The sequence below is a fragment of the Numenius arquata genome, chromosome 16, assembly GCF_964106895.1.
Source record: "Numenius arquata chromosome 16, bNumArq3.hap1.1, whole genome shotgun sequence".
Lineage (NCBI taxonomy): Eukaryota > Metazoa > Chordata > Aves > Charadriiformes > Scolopacidae > Numenius > Numenius arquata.
In genome coordinates, this window is record NC_133591.1 from 3,815,747 (window position 1) to 3,833,658 (window position 17,912).

Genomic DNA, 17,912 nt, shown 5'->3' on the forward strand with positions numbered 1-17,912 from the left:
GCTCCCTCCAACAGCATCTCAGCTGGCGGGGGGCTCAGCGGTACGACTCACAAACACTATCATCTCGGCTCGAAGATTAGTGCCCACACAACACCACCTTTTCTGTCTGCAAGCTGGAGAACAGAGTAACTGACAAACCATCTTAAGAAAACGATTTTTATTTCTTTTTTTTTTTTTTAAATTTCTTTTTTTTTTTTCCTTTTTTTGAAGTTCTGATGTTTACAGATACGCTTTTATTTCTGATAATATAGCTTCGCAGCAATAAAAATCACAATGCAGCTAGCAGAGCAGCTGAACTAAGACCCATAAATACCAGCACAGAAAACAATGGACAACCACCAATATTTCTATACATGAACTATTATTTTAATGTCACATTTTGACAATTGTAAATGGTCTACAGAATGTACGTGGGCAAAAGGCAATTAAGTGAGTCCTCTGAAACACTAGATGTATAATAAACAGCGCATTATCAACATTTACATGATTCACATCAAATTGATGACATCCTAAATGTATTCCTTTTAAAGGATAGAGATTTTTCAATAAAATATTACATTTCATTTAATACTCTGGTACAATACTTCATACATTGCAGGAAAAAAAATAAATGCAAGGTCTACTCCACCTAATAAGAGGATCCTTTTTCATTAGTCTTTAGTACTGTAATAAAAAAAAAAAAATCACAATAATGTCATAAATAAACAGGCTTGAAATTATTAATTATGTTTCACTATTTAAAAGGGAAAAATTAAAAATTAATTTGAAATAAGGAAGTTATGGGTAGAAAATCAAAATCTGACAACACAACCTAGTACCAGCTGTGATTTTTCCCATTCCTACAACAAAAAAGGAAACAGGTTGTACAACTTCGTTAGCCGTATCCTAGTTAATCGTGTTTCAAACACATATCTTAAGAGCAGAAAGTAAAGTTTGGTCAGGATTAATAGGAGAACCAATCAGCCCTAACAATCGTTAGCTGAAATTAAAGTGTATGCTATAAAACATTCAGTAAATGAAGTCTGCAGCAAATTCATGCTGGCATAAATTATTGTGCCTTAGGAGTTGGGTTAAAGTTTCCCTTGTGGTATAAAGTCTTCTACAACAGAACACTTCAGAACTGCATCCCTTTTCCATTCCATTGATACAGCAAAAGCTTGCAAATCAATGCTTAAAATTTATTCTCTAAAAAACTCACTAGCAATACCTGAAACCCACATTCATTTATCTCCCCTGAACCAAAGGACATTTCTCTTTCTTGCTTCATCTGTCATAAACCCCAGCCATTGTTTAAAATAATTTTAAAATACACTTGAAGAATCATCCCTCTCTTGCTGGTGCGTGAAAGGCAGATTTTATTTAGCAATGTCTCCCCTTTTGGTATTCAGCAGGGCCCAACACTCCAGTGAAGAGAGGAGTATTTATTCACAATCTTTCAGATTCCGTTCCCCCCTCATTGACATTCTTCCACCATATGCTCCCCAGGATTAATAGACATTCTGCAGTAAGAATTCCCTGGTTCCAAGAAAAAAAAAAAAAATTAAAAAAAATCCTACAGCGGCAGGTTCTAAACAGATAAAATGAGGTCAAAAGAGGCAACTTTGTTGGCCATGGAACTGATTGCTGCTTATACAGGTCAACCTTTTAAGACACATGACATTAACTGAGTTCATAACAGAGTTCAGCTTCATTCAGGATCCTTCCCTCGCTTCTCTTGACTTTTCCCCTGACTTTTCAGTTTGGTGCCGAATAGCTCCAAACCCAAACATGCATTTCCACCTTGCTATAATGTATGAAGTGTAGAATTTGTCTAACTTTAGACAAAGATTTAATTGCTGTCGATTGCTCTATACAAATACCAACACTTATAACTGATCCCTGTTCAGCAGGATGAAGCTGCAAATTGGGACAGGAGAGGAAGCAGGCGATGTAGAAGAGGTATCTCACTACCAAATGAATAGATTTCTCTCTCATCGTGACGAGAAATTTTAGATCTAGGAAGGGCACCAGTATTTATGACTAAAGTATAAGGCTATGACATTAAAACATGTATTATGGTGTGCTGGTGACAGGAGTTCCAAAAAAACAAAAACAAAAACAAACAAACAAAAAAAAAGAAAACCAAAAAAAACCCCAAAGCCCCAAAAGACAAAGAGGACAATTGGCAAAGTAACAAAATTCTGCTAAACATGAAAGAAGCACCTTCATTCAGTTCAAACAAAGTGTTCAAATATTTGATTTTGCAAAGCACTCTCAGGAAAAGGTAATGTAATCTCCCACTTAACCTTTCACAAAGCTGCATTAATTACATTCCAGGCTTTAGCATAATTTCACTAGTAAGGCCAATAACGCAATTCCGCTGGCCCTGCACCCTTGCATACAGCAACTTAACGCAGCGTTCACCACCTGCACTTGCTGTATGAAAATGGCAATAATTCCTTAACACCGCTTAAGTCACAGAACTTCCCCAGAAACATGGGGAAAGACATCGGTAAGAGACCGCCGGTACCCGCTCCTAGGGACCGATTCTGCCGTTAACACACACACGCAGCTGCTAATGGCTTCACGGGGAGCTTCTGGTCCAGATAACTGGACAGAGCAAACGAAGTGAAGAAACCCAATTAACTGGCAGCTTAACAGCAGTTCTCCCTTCTAGGCTCTCTAGAAGAGGGCTTTGTCTCATTGACAACAATCAGAACTGGTTTCAGATGGATGTGATTATTTTTTTTTAATCCAATAGGGACAGCAAATTCAATGCAGCTCTGAAAGGCACTTCAGGTAGAACGGTAATAAACTCCTGCCCGATGGAAGGAACCAGAACAAGCCTGCTGGCCTTCCTGCCCGTGCTGCCCTTCCCAGCTAAGGCAATTTTAGTGGATAGCTAGCTCCCATGCACTGCTTTCCCCACACACAACTTTAATTCAGCCCCTTACACTAGCATAAGGCCTTACTAAAAAAAAAATCCAGAAGGCTCAGCATCTTCCACCTCCCCAGCAGAAGGGGGAAAGGGTTACCTTACCCTAAGGTAACTGCCTGCACGGTGGGTCACTTGTTTCACTGTTTTAAATATGCTGGCAAAGTGTCAACATGCAACTTTTAAAAATAAGACCTCAAGTCTACAAGTTCAATCTCTTGCTTAACAGACGAACACGGACAAATTAACACAGACAGTGCCCTCACAAACCACTAGGCCACTGTGTCTTTTGAGAGATACAGTAAATTTCTATTTTGGGTAGAGATCACGTGAAAGAAATTTTGTTTGATGTAAAGGCTACCTTGCATAATTACTCAAAAATAGCCCATCCAGCCACTCAGCTAAGTCGTAATCAAAGCCATCAATTATCACAAAAAGCACCTTCATATCAATAACTGTTCACCTCTATGAAACTCAGTCTGAGCTTGAAATGTATTAGGACTAATTTTATCATGTAGGTGATTCTATTCACGCTGGTGATCCACTGTTTTCAAACAATCAAGTATTGTTCCCATCAGTATTTTACATTAGTGTAACGGATTTATCCATATCATTGCTTTCCCACCCCCCCACCCCCCAAAACAATAAAATCCCACAACTGCTCAAATAAGGAAAAAACCCAACTAATAACCATACTGTGAAACAAAAATACTATTTAAAAAACAAATGGATGACAGTCCAATAGTTTGCTGGATTCAAAACTGACTCTACAAAGTAGTTGTCTACATTGTAGAAACGATTTCCTTTTATTTGGAAAATGAGCAATTGTAAATCAGGTATCGGAGAGAAGAGATATAAACAATCTTTAGATGGTCTTAAGTTTTGCCTACTGTTGAAGGATTAAAACTGTAAATAAAAAGGTACCAAGCCCTCAGAGTTCACCGTTCATGTGAAGCTTCTTCTGTCTCTTTCTTGACCTTTTTAAAAACATATTCATTTCTGGGAAAGGAAGGGAGAAGAAAATAAAAATTATTTAGACAAAAAAACCCAGCAGTTATGTATAACATCAGAATAAGAAATAAGTGCTCAATTTTGACTCAAGAAAGCCTTAAACTCAACCAAAAGTCTCAAACCTTGCTTATAAACTGCGTGGTACTTTGGAGTGGACGATGAGATTGTGTATGGACTTGGAGAAGATCCCTGGACTAAATGGATGAAACACACAGCTACCAAATGGAAAAGGAAAAAGAGGATTTCTGAAGTCTTTGAAAACACAGCGGGGAAGGTAACAAAAGGCTTTAGATTAAAATCTAAAAGAAGTTAATGACTAAAGACACCTTAAATTCAAAGCCCATTCACAGCCCATTAACTGAATTATCAGATATTGGTTATTAGCTAACAACCAATAATATATATATATATATTCAGTTGTCTGATTGCAAGAACCAAATCGTAACAGATTATTTAAAACTTAACAAAGAGAATCTACAGATTTCTCTCCCAGCAAAAGCAAGGATTTAATTTTCCCTAGTATGACAAAAATACTACCCCGACTGCTCACAGCACACAGGCACAGCAGTAACGTTGCTCATCCCATCTTTTATGAGGCTGAGCATGAGATTAACTGTTCTTTGAGTCTCTTTGGATGCACACAAATCCTTAGGATCGACCAGGAGCAAAGATCACTCATAAAAGGCATGGGCGGTTCAGACTGTAGATGCTACTCATCTTTTGCTAGCATACGCAGTTTCAGACTCCTGAATTATAAAGACTTCCAACTTCTGTGACTGGTGGGTCGGGGCACGAGAACAAAGGCCAAACTACCAAGTTGATATTCCACACTGTTTTGAAAGGGTAGACACGGAACACAACTCAATCAAAATTAGCTTCTGGAATTTAAATGCCCCAAGGGGGCTAGATTACATACATTTCAGGCATTAGAAAGTCCTTCCTGTAGTTCTTCTCAAAGTTCAGGTTTGTGTACGTTTTCTCCTAACCCCACAACTCCAGGCTGGACAAGCACACTCGCCTCCTGAACACACGTACCTGCCTTTGCATGGAAGTCTCTGTACATCTTCTCATCTGAAACTTTTCTGCTGTTGCATCAGCCCCACATTTTCATATACTCTAGCACTATCTTCTCTCATTCTGAAAGGAAACCAATATTTACAGTCCAAAGAATCTAGTTGGAGAAAACTGCATTTGTACACGCCAATGCAATTCAGTGACAATTTATATTGCTCAATTTAGTTCAAGAGCAAAGCACAGAGCAACAGTCTAGGGCGGGTTCTGTGATAACTCATGAGGTCCCTGAAGATTAGTTCAAAACTTAGACACTAACAACAGAAGCAAACTTACTCTGGACACGTTGGGGTTGGGGTACAGGGTGGAAGTGGGCTCTGATCCCCACTTGTCTGGTCCGATAAAGAATATTTAATGTTTGTGTATTCGTGACCTTTTCTCTTACTCTTCTGTGAAGCAAAACACAAGAAAAAGCCAGGTTTTGAATTACTAATGGAAAACAATCAATGAAGTAGTGCAAAAATTACATGTATAACTAGACATGTATGTTTTTAGAAGAAAGGTTTGTCTATGAACAGAAGAGAGCTCAATTCTGTAGATAACACACACAACATAGAAAGGACCTAAAGGTTGGCTTTAGCTCTTTGTTACACTTGAAAAGCCTCACTTTTCAATATTCCTCTTTCCACCACCATCTCCAGAACGTACCGACCTTATGAACCAGCACACATACGCAATCTTCATCTTACTTGGCAGAAGAAACCACACTTCATTCTTTAATAGACAGTACCAGCCAGTGGGCTTCCCACTGACCTTATTTCCAGCTTGGAGATGTGGCCAAATGAGTAACAACGTTGTTTGCAAGATCTCTAATAAAACAACATCTTAGCCCATTAGGTTTGATATAAAAAGAACCCAAGCTGTTATTTGTGTTCTGCAGCATATGTTACAAGCTGTAGCCAATTGTGCTGGCATTCATCTAAAGAGACTGAAGGCTCCAGCAAGCAAAGCTACACTAGGAAAGAAAGGGGATATGTTTTTTTTTCCTTTTCAAGATAAACATTCACAGCACACACATACACTGAAACCTGCGGAGAAATTAAAGCCTCACTTTAAAAGTTTTCAGGGTACAGGGTTTGGGTGGTGGTGGGTTTTGTTTGGTTTCTTTTGTTTGTTTGTTTCTGGGTGTGGGTTTGGTTTTGTTTTGTTTTGTTTTTAAATGCTCAAACAAGTACTGAATAACCAGCCTGAATCAATCTCACAACAGAGGGAGTCAGAGCCTCTGGGGAGTTCTGGCTGCTGAGTTTCCATTAAGAACACTCGCTCTAGCAATGCAGAAGTTTTCCGAGATGGCCTTCTGAGACTTGCTCAAAACTTGCTCAACTTGTTCCGTTGTTTTACTGAACTTCTTCCCTTTCAGCCTCCTTCTTAGTCCTGACAAACCACTTTCAAAGAGGCCACCAGTCCAGATCAATTACCTGGAAGGTTAACGCTAAAAAATAAGATTTAAACAAAACGCAAAGGTTCAAACTCTGCTGCATTCTAAAGTGTTATGGCTACAGACCCCTCACCTGCCGATAATAATTCTGAAGGCCAAAACTAGGGCTTGATTTCCACCTCCCACCCCAAACTGCGTGATGAATGGCAGTTCAAGTGACAGATGTACTGCACAGTAAAAGCAATTTAAAAAGATTCAGTCAGTTCTATTACTTAGGCTGACTGAAACAGATAAAACAAGCCAAGAAAAAGTAGATATCTAGCTTCTTTTCCTTCCACTTAATTCACTGTAATTATCCTTTATAATTCAGAATAACAGAAGTATGGTAAGAACTACTTGTTTCCTAGATGTAAGAAGAAAAAAAACAACAACTAAAACAAATTAACTTTGCTTTTCTTCTACACTTGTAAGAAGACAGGCAATATTTAACACAACTCTATGAAAAATTGAGGCGCTCGGCATTGCAATGCAAGAGGGACTGCCAGCAGAGCAGAGAAATTTTTTCCTGACTACAAACAAAAAGGAGGCCCATCTATATGAACGGATGCAGATATTCATGTATCCACTTCTTCAGTCCAGCTGGTTGTGAGTCCTGCATGACAACAGGCCAGCTAATGTGACTACCTAATTTCTTAACAGAAAAGAAAGCTTGTGTTCACCCAGCCTGAAAAGCAGACAGGGAGCGTGACCTCGTGTTGCTTCCTACAAAGGTGCTCTAATTGACTTCACCGGGTTTTTTTCCCAACTTTCACCTTTGCAACTGTAATTAAAGCAAGCGTAGAGAAGAATGTTCCAGAAGTTAAAGTTTCTCAAAACACAGCGTTTCATTCCCAAACTTATTGGGGTGAAATTCAAGCATTCTGCACAGTATTCTACTACTTGGCCAATTTGTTTTTCTGCTCTATCAAAAGATGCTTTGGATCCCAATTCACCATGTTTTTTTCAGGACATTAGTTTCTATAGTCACCACAAAGCTTTGCTTTTGTCGGAGAAGTTCTATATTGTTTTATTCCTGTAGCTGCCACCAACCCTAGTTATAGGTCAAGACCTCCTGAAGTAAAGCAATGTTTTATTTCCAGTTTCTCAAACTTTTATGCCTTGCCTTCTAATCTAGTAACAGAATAGAGGATGAAACACGACTAACTAAGCCTCATCGCTATAGGAGAACTACACCGCTCCACTCAATATCAAAATACTATTCAAATCCCATTACAACGATCAAGAGAGAGTTACAGACCTACTTTGTAAATGGCAGCAGCAAAAAGAGACCATATTAAAAAAGCTGAGGATACAAGGCTTGCATAATTACACACGCAGAGATATGACGCAGCTCTAAGGCGAAGTGAGACAACAAAGCCAGGAAAAAAAAAAGTCCACCTGAGGGATTTCTTGTTCTTCACTTTGTGTCTAATCACCATCAGAGCACACAACAGCTGTCCTGGGGAGAGGAATAAAGCCTCTCTCCTCTCTGCTGAACAGAGCATCTACATCATGTAGGCAAATATAAAATAAGCTCTGCCACATTCCAAAGCAGCCAGAAGTCAGACAGGAGTGCCAAGCCCGAGCTGGCACGCTCTGTCTCTGAACAGAGATTACACCTGGCACTGTGCTAACCGTGCAGCTCCACACATCTGTCCCATCAACTTGGGGGGATTTATCTCCTTCCGAGCAGCAAGCCAGCTGCACAAGGAAAGATACTGAAATTCCAAAACAAAAAGATAAAAATCCCAGATGACCACACGTTAGGGCAGAGAACAAAAGAAGCAGCAAGTAGAGTATCAGTTCTTTATTACAAAACGAGGTAACTTCTGTAAAAGACTGTAGAATTTGAGTGCCATAAAGTACTTAAAACAGGAAGAGTGAGGTGAAGATCTGGTGGTTGTCACCACACGTTCCAAAACTTTTCTCATCTTACTACACCAAATCACTCCTTTACTGCTTTTTGTCGGACACTGTACTGCACTGATCACCACACTCATTCTTTAATCTTTCAGTCAGAATTTGAGATCTGGGGTGCAGGGACTGGGGGACAGGGAGGATAGGATCCCATACATGCAAGCATTTTCATGGAAAGTAAACAAGCACTAGTTGCAATCATACGGAGAAGTCTCTCAGGCTGCCAGTGGCCAAACACACTGTTCTTATTTTACAGTTTTCTATTTCCACCTCATAGTTTAAGAAATTCTTAAGCACAGAATTGAAACACAGGCTAACTTCTCTGAACAGGGTTAAGAGGTTACAGACCCAGCCTTATCACGAGGTGTTGGTTATACAGTCAGCAGTCACGCCTCCAAAAGTAACAGGCAGCAGCAAACGAGCAACTCTGCTCCCTGTTCAAATGATAACATGTTCCTATGTAACATTTTATATTTAGGACAAACATACCTGCTCCTCTTCAATTCTGCGCTGTAGCGTTTCAATGTAGTGCTGTACTGCCATGTAAATAAATCTGTACTGTGCTTCTGTCTGAACCATTCCTGACCGTTGCGATCTCACCATCTGAATGGTCTTTGGAACATCAATATCACAGTCCACACCTAGGCGGAATCATCAGAACGTTAAGAACAGCAAAATAAACTTTGTCTTTGGAGGAGAGATTGGTCTCATCTTCCATGATGATCTTGCAATAAGCAAGATTGCTAACATTTAACAGAGAGGATTTGACCTTGACGACTAATACACACATCTGTAGAACTGCAGGATAATGTGGAAACCACTCCTGGGGGAGAAAACTGCATCACTTCACACTGTGCCAAGACAACTTTAAATGCAACACAGCTCAACATACGTGTCGGGTTAGTGTTTATGGCAGTTTATGTATAAAGACAACACTGTTCTCTGAAAACAAGTTACTCAAATTCAGTGTGCATGAGCACATTGACAGCCACACACTCATGAATGATTTTAAAAGAAAAATAAACTCTAAAAATAAGAAAAATCTAATCAGACTCCTGGCTAATCCTCAGCTGAAAGCAGCATTTCAGCACTTTGATTCCAGCTAAATCAAGAACAAGCAAGTCCCTTCCATGGCAAACACACACGCCTGCTTTGTAGCATCACTAGAACCTCTCTATTCTACAAACACTTCTGTTGTTTCACTGTGATGTATCTGTCACTGTCCCACAGGAAAATAAAAAGGGGGGACCTACCTTTTTCTCGGATTATGTCAATAAGAATATCAATCACAATGAAAGTTCCTGTTCGCCCAATCCCAGCACTGTAAAAAGAGAAGGGGGAAAAAAAAGTTAATTGTTTTGCTCTTTCTGAACAGACACCAAAACACTAGTCCAAGTAAGAGTCTAACATTAAGAGACATTAGACTTCCAAATTATAGCCAGAGTCAAACCGAGCCACACAGCCAAAAGTAACTAGAGACTTAATCAACATAACATGGAAGAGACAGAAGTCATAAAAGCGCTAATGACTAACAAACTCCACAGGCCTAGAGAGCAAGTAGTAGGAAAGGTGCAGTGCACCACCATACCTGCAGTGGACCACAACTGGTCCCGCATCAGAAATGCTCTCCTGCTTATGGTGCACCTCCTCTAGAAAGTCGAGCACACCACCAGGGTCACTCGGGACTCCATGATCAGGCCAAGTTCTGAAGTGATATTGCCAGACTGTTCTCTCTGTGTTCCCCTAGAAGGAAGATGCCACCACGTGAAAAAAACATCCTTAGATCAAAAGCCAGCTAAAAGCATGTATGTGCCAAATTTGAGTCAGATCAGAAGGTGGCATGTCCAACCTGCTTCTCAGTATCCACAGCACCATAACCCTAAAGGAGGGAACAAACCAGAGTTCTTCCTGGCCTGACAAGTCAAATCACACCACCTGCTTCCTCAGCTCCCTCTTTCTCATGCAGTTGTTGCCAACATCATTTCCATCTTCACCTTTAGAAACCATGGCAAAGATCTGTCTGAGGGTGACCAACAGCAAGGGACCTTCATCTGCCATACTCATCATTCATACCTTACGCACTTCTTCCCACTCAGTTCCATCCCATGGACGTAACAATCTAACACATCCTGCTAATTTGCTTCTTACACAAGTCTTTTTGCACCCTGATCCAAACTGTCCCTTAATGAGGAAGTGCTATTTCAACACCAGTTCACCGTTTCCTTCCTCATCTTTTTTATTGCTTCCCTTAAGTGTACTTCCAATGTACTTGGACCCACACGCAACCATCTCCATGAAAGGCAGCAAATGCCTGGTTAGACTTAAGTGTGATTACTTAAAAGTATCATCCCTCTTTCCAAATTTCCTCAAAGCTCTGCAGCAATGCATCTTCTGCCAAAAAGTGCTTAGGTATAAGAATCTTCAATTATCCCAAGGACAAACAGAAAGATGTATGGAACTAAACCTGGAGCTTCAAAGAAAGAGACAGGGCTCAATATATTAATCTCTTAGTGCTTTTATTGATTCCAAAGCAGCAGTCTATTTTTGCCATTTTTTTTTGTGATCTGCAACCTAAACGAAAAGGACAGAGTTACTAACATACTTACTTGCCCAACTTTAGAAAGTTTAAGTTCTCTTAGCGTGTAATCGTGTGCTGCACTCTCCTTCACATTCCTAACGCGCATAACACCATACTCCTTTAGGGAATATTCATCAGGCCAGTATTTGACACACTTACTCTGCAAGATTACAAAAAAACAGTAATCAGTAAGAAGGAGGCTGGTTCATAAACTGGTTTACAAACACATTTCTGAAGCTTTCATTTCTGAACAGAGGATACAGAGATCACAGAGGACAATTACCTCTGCCAACTGGACAGCTGGCTGACAAGGTAAAGAGGTAAAGTACATTTTAGGGGGAAGTTTCTCTTCCCCGTGACAAACAGCAGATGATTTCAGACAAACAGGTACAGGAAATCTCTCCTTCTAGCAACTTTCATGATCATCTTAGTACCTGCTTTGTCTCAATAGTTTCAAAACGCAGAGACTAAAATATTGTTACTTCTATCTCCAACCCAGCTACGGGTTTTGAAATACAGAGAATTTCCAGTGGAATGCTGTAGGCTTACAGGCTATTCCACAATCAAAACTCAACAGCCTGTAAAATAAATACAAGTCAAAGGTATAAGCCGTTTTTAGCAGAAATGAAACTTGGATGGTTGCTTTTTCATCACTTCGAGCAGAAAGGGCTAACATAGCTCTTTAATTCAATCACCAAAGCAACACAGAATTGCTCCCCGTGGCAGGGGAGCAAAGCCTCTTGTGTCTGTGGGTTTTGAAATTTAGAGCTTTTGGTGTGCTGCTTCTCTCTCGAGATTTTCTTTGGCCAGGGATATATTCCATCCACTGAAAAGTGGGTTTCACCTATTACTACTTTCATTTGGTTCCTCTAAAAGCTCAGGAAAGAGCGACTCCTGTTAGCTTGTGAGTGTAATACAAGTCCGCATAGTATCAAATGAGAAATTATCAAGGGTATATAGATGCAGCTTCCAGCAACAGCAAACGCAGACCCAACACCGAGTACTACGGAGAAACATTTCCCCTTTGCAGTTACTACTGCATATTTATGAGAAAACATGGCAAGAAGAAAGTTCCTTCTGCCAACACAAGATAGAGTAAGAGATGATTGAACACATGCTTCCCAGCCTACTTCGGCAACAAGATGCTTTTCTGTTACTTTTCCTCTTCTTTCCCTGCCACCTCCCAAAAGGTACGAGCTACACCAACGTAACTCGCTGTATCGATACAGAACTCTGGACACGAGAGGAGTTGGTAGAGCGAGTCTGAGCAGTGACACACAATGTTAAAACAAGCTTTAGTCTGATAGAGGAGATGCATGTATTACCAGCTCAATGGACTGCCTCCAAAACACCACAATTTTAATTTGTAAGTATTTGCTGCTTCTACACTGCATTCTAAAGCATATTCAGAACTCTGTGCAGATCTGAGATGTTCCTCACTTCCTTAGGCAACACGCTCTTGAAGTCATCTCTGCTGCAGAGGTTTGTCTCCTTCCTGCACAGCTGAACGCATCTTGGCCTGAGATAAGAAGTTTTTCTTCTATATCAGGACTGTTATTTGCAATTATCAAACAAGTGAAATAGGCATAAAAAAAATAAATTAAAAAAAAAAAAATCAATGCATGCAGCACTGATTAAGTAATCAGACATTAAAATGTTTTATACAGCCAGAGCCGTATAAAAAACAGGCTTAGCAAAATTTGGGAAGAATCATGGAGAAACTTCAGAGGAGCCCAGGCCATTTCGTGGGTTATCCAAAAAAATAAAAAAATAAATGTATGCAAGTCAACTCTTCCAAAGCAACCCTGTCATTTATTTCTCTTCTTCCAAGAGAAAGATCTAAGATGAAGGTCACTGGAAAGGCGTAGCACCTCCCTCTTTAACTGTGTTCTCAGGAAGGAAACACAAATCATGCCCTTTAATAAAGGTGATGAATAGGCAGAAGTTTACAAAGCCTAAAAAAATCCACAAGACAGAGTCTAATGGTTTCTACAAACACCACCAATGGCAGCTTTGGTACCTAGACTAGGAAGAAAAGCCCATAAAATCTACTGGTATTTGCCTTCAATACATATACACAAAGTGTCTTTTTTTTGTGGCAGTGGTGAGGAATCCTGGCAATTATCAGTCACCCAGAGAAAAACATTAGCAATACTTTAAATTCAATTTTTTTTCCAAAAGTGACACTCATCTAACAAGCTAACAACTTCCTATCCAGAAACACATCACCAAATTATTGGAAAAAGCGGACAGTGGTACGTGGAAAAAGCAGAGAAACTTAAAAAAAAAAAAAAGAACAGAAACTGTTTACTAAACAGAAAAAAGATCAGAAGTAACACATTCCAAAGATAAACCTGCATTATATGCAGGAAGCAGAATGTGACTGTTGCCAGAATACCAGTATTCAACTATTTCCTATTCTTTCTTGCTATATGTCATTCGAACCCAGAAACAGAGTAATAGAATCATAGAATGGTTAGAGTTGGAAGGGACCTTAAAGATCATCGAATTCCAAGCCTCCGATTTGCTAGAAGACAGCGAATAAGACAAGACCTCTGCACTTAAAAGGTAAAACACAGGTTCTTGGGATGCACTACTGCAGGAAAAATTCCTCTTTCAGAGCATTAAATACTGCCAGAGCAGTTCACAAGGGGCTCACGGATTCCTGAGGCTGAACGGGCAGTTGTGCTTATGCAGAACAGGGCAAAGGACCTGACTTTAGGAATAAAAGCACTAAATCACAACTGGGTGAGCGATTCGTAACCAGGTACAGTTACAGTCGTAGTCACTAGCTCAGCACGGAATAAGAATGTTATCAAATTCAAGCACAGAAAGTAAAGCCAGAAGAGAGAACAGCGTTCTAGTAGAGTCTAGTAAATGTGACTCGAATGAGGTGATTCTGGGGCAGTAACTTTCACATTGTACTGTAGTTTTTAGGTAAGAAGCAAAATCATCTAAGTTTATTCTTATAGTAATGAAGTCCCACAATTCTGCTTTTCTAGTAAAGTCTATACAAGCTTGGAAAGCTAAAATAAATGGCAATAGTTCTGTTACAGGAACAGGCAGTTTATCCATTCAAGCAAGCAGAATGCCTGTTTGGGTACATCTCACATTCCAGTGCCTCATTCCCTGAATAATTTTAAAATACATAGATTCACATTCAGTAGCTAAAAATTAATCAGTCAACCCTTAAAAAAGGGTAGTCTATGATAGGATTGTACCCTCAACTCCCACAGGCACCAATAAAAAAAGGATGCTCAGCATCTTCCTGGTCTCCAAAGGCAGTGGCAGCACACCAGATTTCAGCAAATAAACCAATATAACCAAGTCAGGTTAGTCCTTACTTGCATTCAAATGTCATGACCTTTCCTAAGGCCAGTTTCAGAGTCTGTTTTTACCTTTCCTCTTTCCACTTCTTTTGTTGTCATAACAATAACTCGAGAATTCTCCTGGAACACCATCCTCCAAAAATCATTCACGGTATTCTGTAGGCACCCTTGAGTAGCAATGTAGCTTTTTTTTGGCTTCGAGTTGTTGCACTTCGTTTCAAACTCAGGCTGGAGAAAAAAAACAATTTAACAAATGGTGACAAACAGTAATAACAAGACTAACCTGGATTTAGGTGAGTATGTTAAAGAGTAGACATTCCAACAAGACTCCTGTAGGTAGGAGTTTACTTACCATAATAATATTAGCATTGATATAGTCTGAAACAGGTTCATTTGGATCACCATCATGTAGAACAACTCTGGTATGATCAACTGGAAGAATATATATGCGAGTTAAGCACTTGCATCCTACAGTTGTGAACACACAGCTATTTTTAAACATCCCACAGACAGGTACATTTTTTACTGCTACCAAACGCTATTAAGTTATCAGTAAATTAGCAGCTAGAATGCTCAACCTTTCCTCTTTTGCCATTTCTTAAAAACAAGTGGCCAATTCATAGCAAGCCAGATCAAAAGAAGTGCTCGTGCTCCCCAGTAACTCATGAGTACGTGGACAGTCAAGCACTAAAGCCAAGGCAAACGGCCGCTGGATTTGCATCATGCAGTTTCGTACCACAAATTAATCCTCTTAAATTTAAGCATTCCAGTTTGCTAAATAACCATTTAGGGATGTGATGCTTTTAAATGAAAGCTGAAGATAAAAATGGTATTTGGGAATCGAAATATCGATATCTACAAAGTGCGAGTGTTTGAAGACAAACTGGAAATTGCATGGGCTAATAGTGACAACATGAGAGGGGAAATTATCACTAAAGAGAAGAAAAAGCACAGTGGCGCTTAATTAACCCTGTATTTACGAGCTAAGAAAATAAAGCATAGAAAAGTAGCAGGCTTACATTATAATGAAAGAAATTAATACTTACAGGGTAAAATGTTTTTGTATCTATTTTTGTTTTTGTTTTCCTGACGCTGACCTTCTTTACGACTATAGAGAAGTTTGCATTCTTGCTGCTGCAAAGTCTAAATGAAAACAGTACAAAAAGTTTAAGTTATAACAGTACAGATGAAGTATGGACTGTTTCACCATCATTATAGTGATCCTTTCTCACAAAAACGATGATAATCGATTATAATGCCAGATAGTCAGAAATAGAGAGAGAGGTACTGAATTTCTCCATTCAGACATAGGACAGCATTGCTTCCAAGGTGTAGAAGAAACACGGGAGCATGAGTGACAAGGCAAGCTATTTTCCATCCAATAATTATAAACACCTATGAATTCAAAGCTTCTTTAAACCACAAACTATAACCAGCAAGTGCTCATGATCCTGTTCTGAGCAAGCAGAGGCAAGTTGATCCCTTAAAGCTTTTAGCTGCAAAACACCGTGCAAGGAAAATGTAACTGGTGACAAAGGACCACAACAAAATTTTGTCTGTGGAAATCTGGCCATGTTAAAAGGCACGATAAATAAACCAAACAACACAAGCAGCATTCTACAGAGCAAGCGCAAATAAACATATCTATCACTAGGTTTTCTCACCGAACATAAAAATTAGGAAGGAATACTATCGTACTTCTCCTTTTTACTGAATGAGGCAGGTAAGGAGTTAAAAAATTTCCACCGAACTGGCTTTAGTACCCATAAAGATTAGTAACTAATGCATCCAAACCATTGCCAGCCTGCAAAGGAGTAAGGCACTTTGTGATCCAGTGCTTCTCTACCCAAGCTGTACCGGATACCTCCAGGCCTTCAGTTCTTTGCCTCCAGCAAAAGAACGGAAAGTTAAACTTTGCTAGCAGGTTAAAAAAAAGAAAAAGGAAACAGTTAAGTGTGTGGAAACCACAGCTTCAAACAAATCTTCACTTCGTACAGTTAATTATTATTGCTTTGAGCATCCCTGAGGAGAGATCCATGAGCAGCGGCGACTTCTAACAAGCCCATTAAGAGATGTACACAATTCAACAATAAATCTGAAACACAGTCCTCAATTTCACTACAACATCCAAGCATTAAGCTCACCAAACAGCCATTTTTCAGAAGCAAAAACATTACAAGGACTGTCAACAATTCTGTCTAGTGGTTCACGGGACAAGAGGTACATTCTTAAATATGCCTGAAGACAAGTAATTTATAACTACCATCTGGCCTGCCAAATCATAAACAGCACAGGCAGAAATCCACGGACAACCTGGAGTTTCCTCCCTTACCTCCTGCCACCAAGGCTGACAGCTACAGCTTACCTGAGGTGAACGAAAAAGCACAACACTAAAACTGCTATTAGATTGCTTCATTTCCAAAAACAGTGGGGGGAAAAAAATAAGGATAGCGCTGACCTCACGAACAGCAGTGAAGGGGAAAGAGAAGTGGAATGTCTCACAGGTAAAATCTTTTCATTTCTTACATTTACTTCTGTAAGACTTCTGGCTTGCTCGCAAATACACTTCTTCAGGAAAGTCACAAGACAGGAAAACACCTTGCTTCTAAAGCACCAACTGATAAATCCATTGCAAGACAAATTTATTCAACAAAGACCAGAGGTCAGAAAAGAAGTCATCGGCATCAAGTAATAGTTCAGTCATATTTTGACAAATCAACAATCCACTCCTAAACGCACCACACAATAGCGATTCCCTCAAGAAAAAAAATTCCCAACCACTAATTCACATACCTTCTAGTAAGCCAGCACCAGTTACAAGAAGGGCAAGCCAACAGGGCACAGTTTTTCCTTTTTATGCCTTCTGAATAAGAGTAAGGTATGCTTAGAGCATACAGGGAAGCCAACAGACACCCCTAGCTTGGCTAACTTGCAAATGCATGTTCAGGCCAAACCACAGGCACAATATACATGACTGTATCATGATATGATAAAGCACAGCGCTAATCGGTCTTTGTAAAAAAGCAGCTAATTCCCATATGCCAGTTTTAGCCATTAGAGCAGGTGTGGCTAATCTTTCTGACCCTTCAGGCCCCATAACAAAGTTCAAGTGTTGAACTCTGCAAGAGAAGCAACTCAAAGGTTGAGGCCAGTTCACCTCCCGGTGAGGTTCACAAGCGATAGATGAGAACTGCTCCCCAGGAGATCCACCACTCCAGCGACGGGGTGGAACATAGTCCCAGGTCCTCAGCAATGGCCAGAGCAGCCTCTGCTGGCTTGCTGCCTCCTCCAGGTGGGATTCTGACCATTCAGCAGCCCTGGATCAAACTGCCCCACCCTGCATCGGGCACAGGGGAAGAGAGAGAAGAAAGCTTAATCCTCATTTTATGACCTCACCTTCTTATATTCCATCCACATTTGTTAGTGAAACATGTTATCTCTTTGATAAGTGTCTTTTGCTTTTAATGGATTTATTTTTCTCCTCCTGACAATAACCTCAAAACAGACTGGACAGTATATTCAGCTAATTAATATTTCTGATCAAAAAAAGAGTTTCCTCAAGAATGGTTGCTTTGCAAATCCATCAGTATTCAAGAAGTTTCTCAAAATAGCATTACACAGTTAAAACCAGCCTCTGTCAAAGATCAGGACTTTCCAGTTTCCTGTTGCCATCTG

At 39.8% G+C, this 17,912-nt stretch overlaps 1 protein-coding gene across 2 annotated transcripts in view; it reads right to left on the reverse strand.

Annotated features, from left to right (window-relative positions):
• Positions 1 to 206: 206 nt before the first annotated feature.
• Positions 207 to 17,912, reverse strand: part of PTPN11 (protein tyrosine phosphatase non-receptor type 11) — a 28,349-nt gene continuing 10,643 nt past the window's right edge. The window contains exons 7-16 of one of the 2 annotated variants that reach the window (XM_074159613.1): positions 15,284 to 15,380; positions 14,590 to 14,669; positions 14,307 to 14,465; positions 10,937 to 11,068; positions 9,919 to 10,073; positions 9,584 to 9,651; positions 8,820 to 8,971; positions 5,273 to 5,385; positions 4,961 to 5,062; positions 207 to 3,913 (exon numbers count right to left, since the gene is read on the reverse strand). In XM_074159613.1, coding sequence (XP_074015714.1) covers positions 4,993 to 5,062; positions 5,273 to 5,385; positions 8,820 to 8,971; positions 9,584 to 9,651; positions 9,919 to 10,073; positions 10,937 to 11,068; positions 14,307 to 14,465; positions 14,590 to 14,669; positions 15,284 to 15,380 — 1,026 coding nt within the window. In that variant the 3' untranslated portion in view covers positions 207 to 3,913; positions 4,961 to 4,992. Of the gene's footprint in view, positions 3,914 to 4,960; positions 5,063 to 5,272; positions 5,386 to 8,819; positions 8,972 to 9,583; positions 9,652 to 9,918; positions 10,074 to 10,936; positions 11,069 to 14,306; positions 14,466 to 14,565; positions 14,670 to 15,283; positions 15,381 to 17,912 lie in introns of both variants that reach the window. The other variant, XM_074159612.1, reaches the window with a different exon arrangement.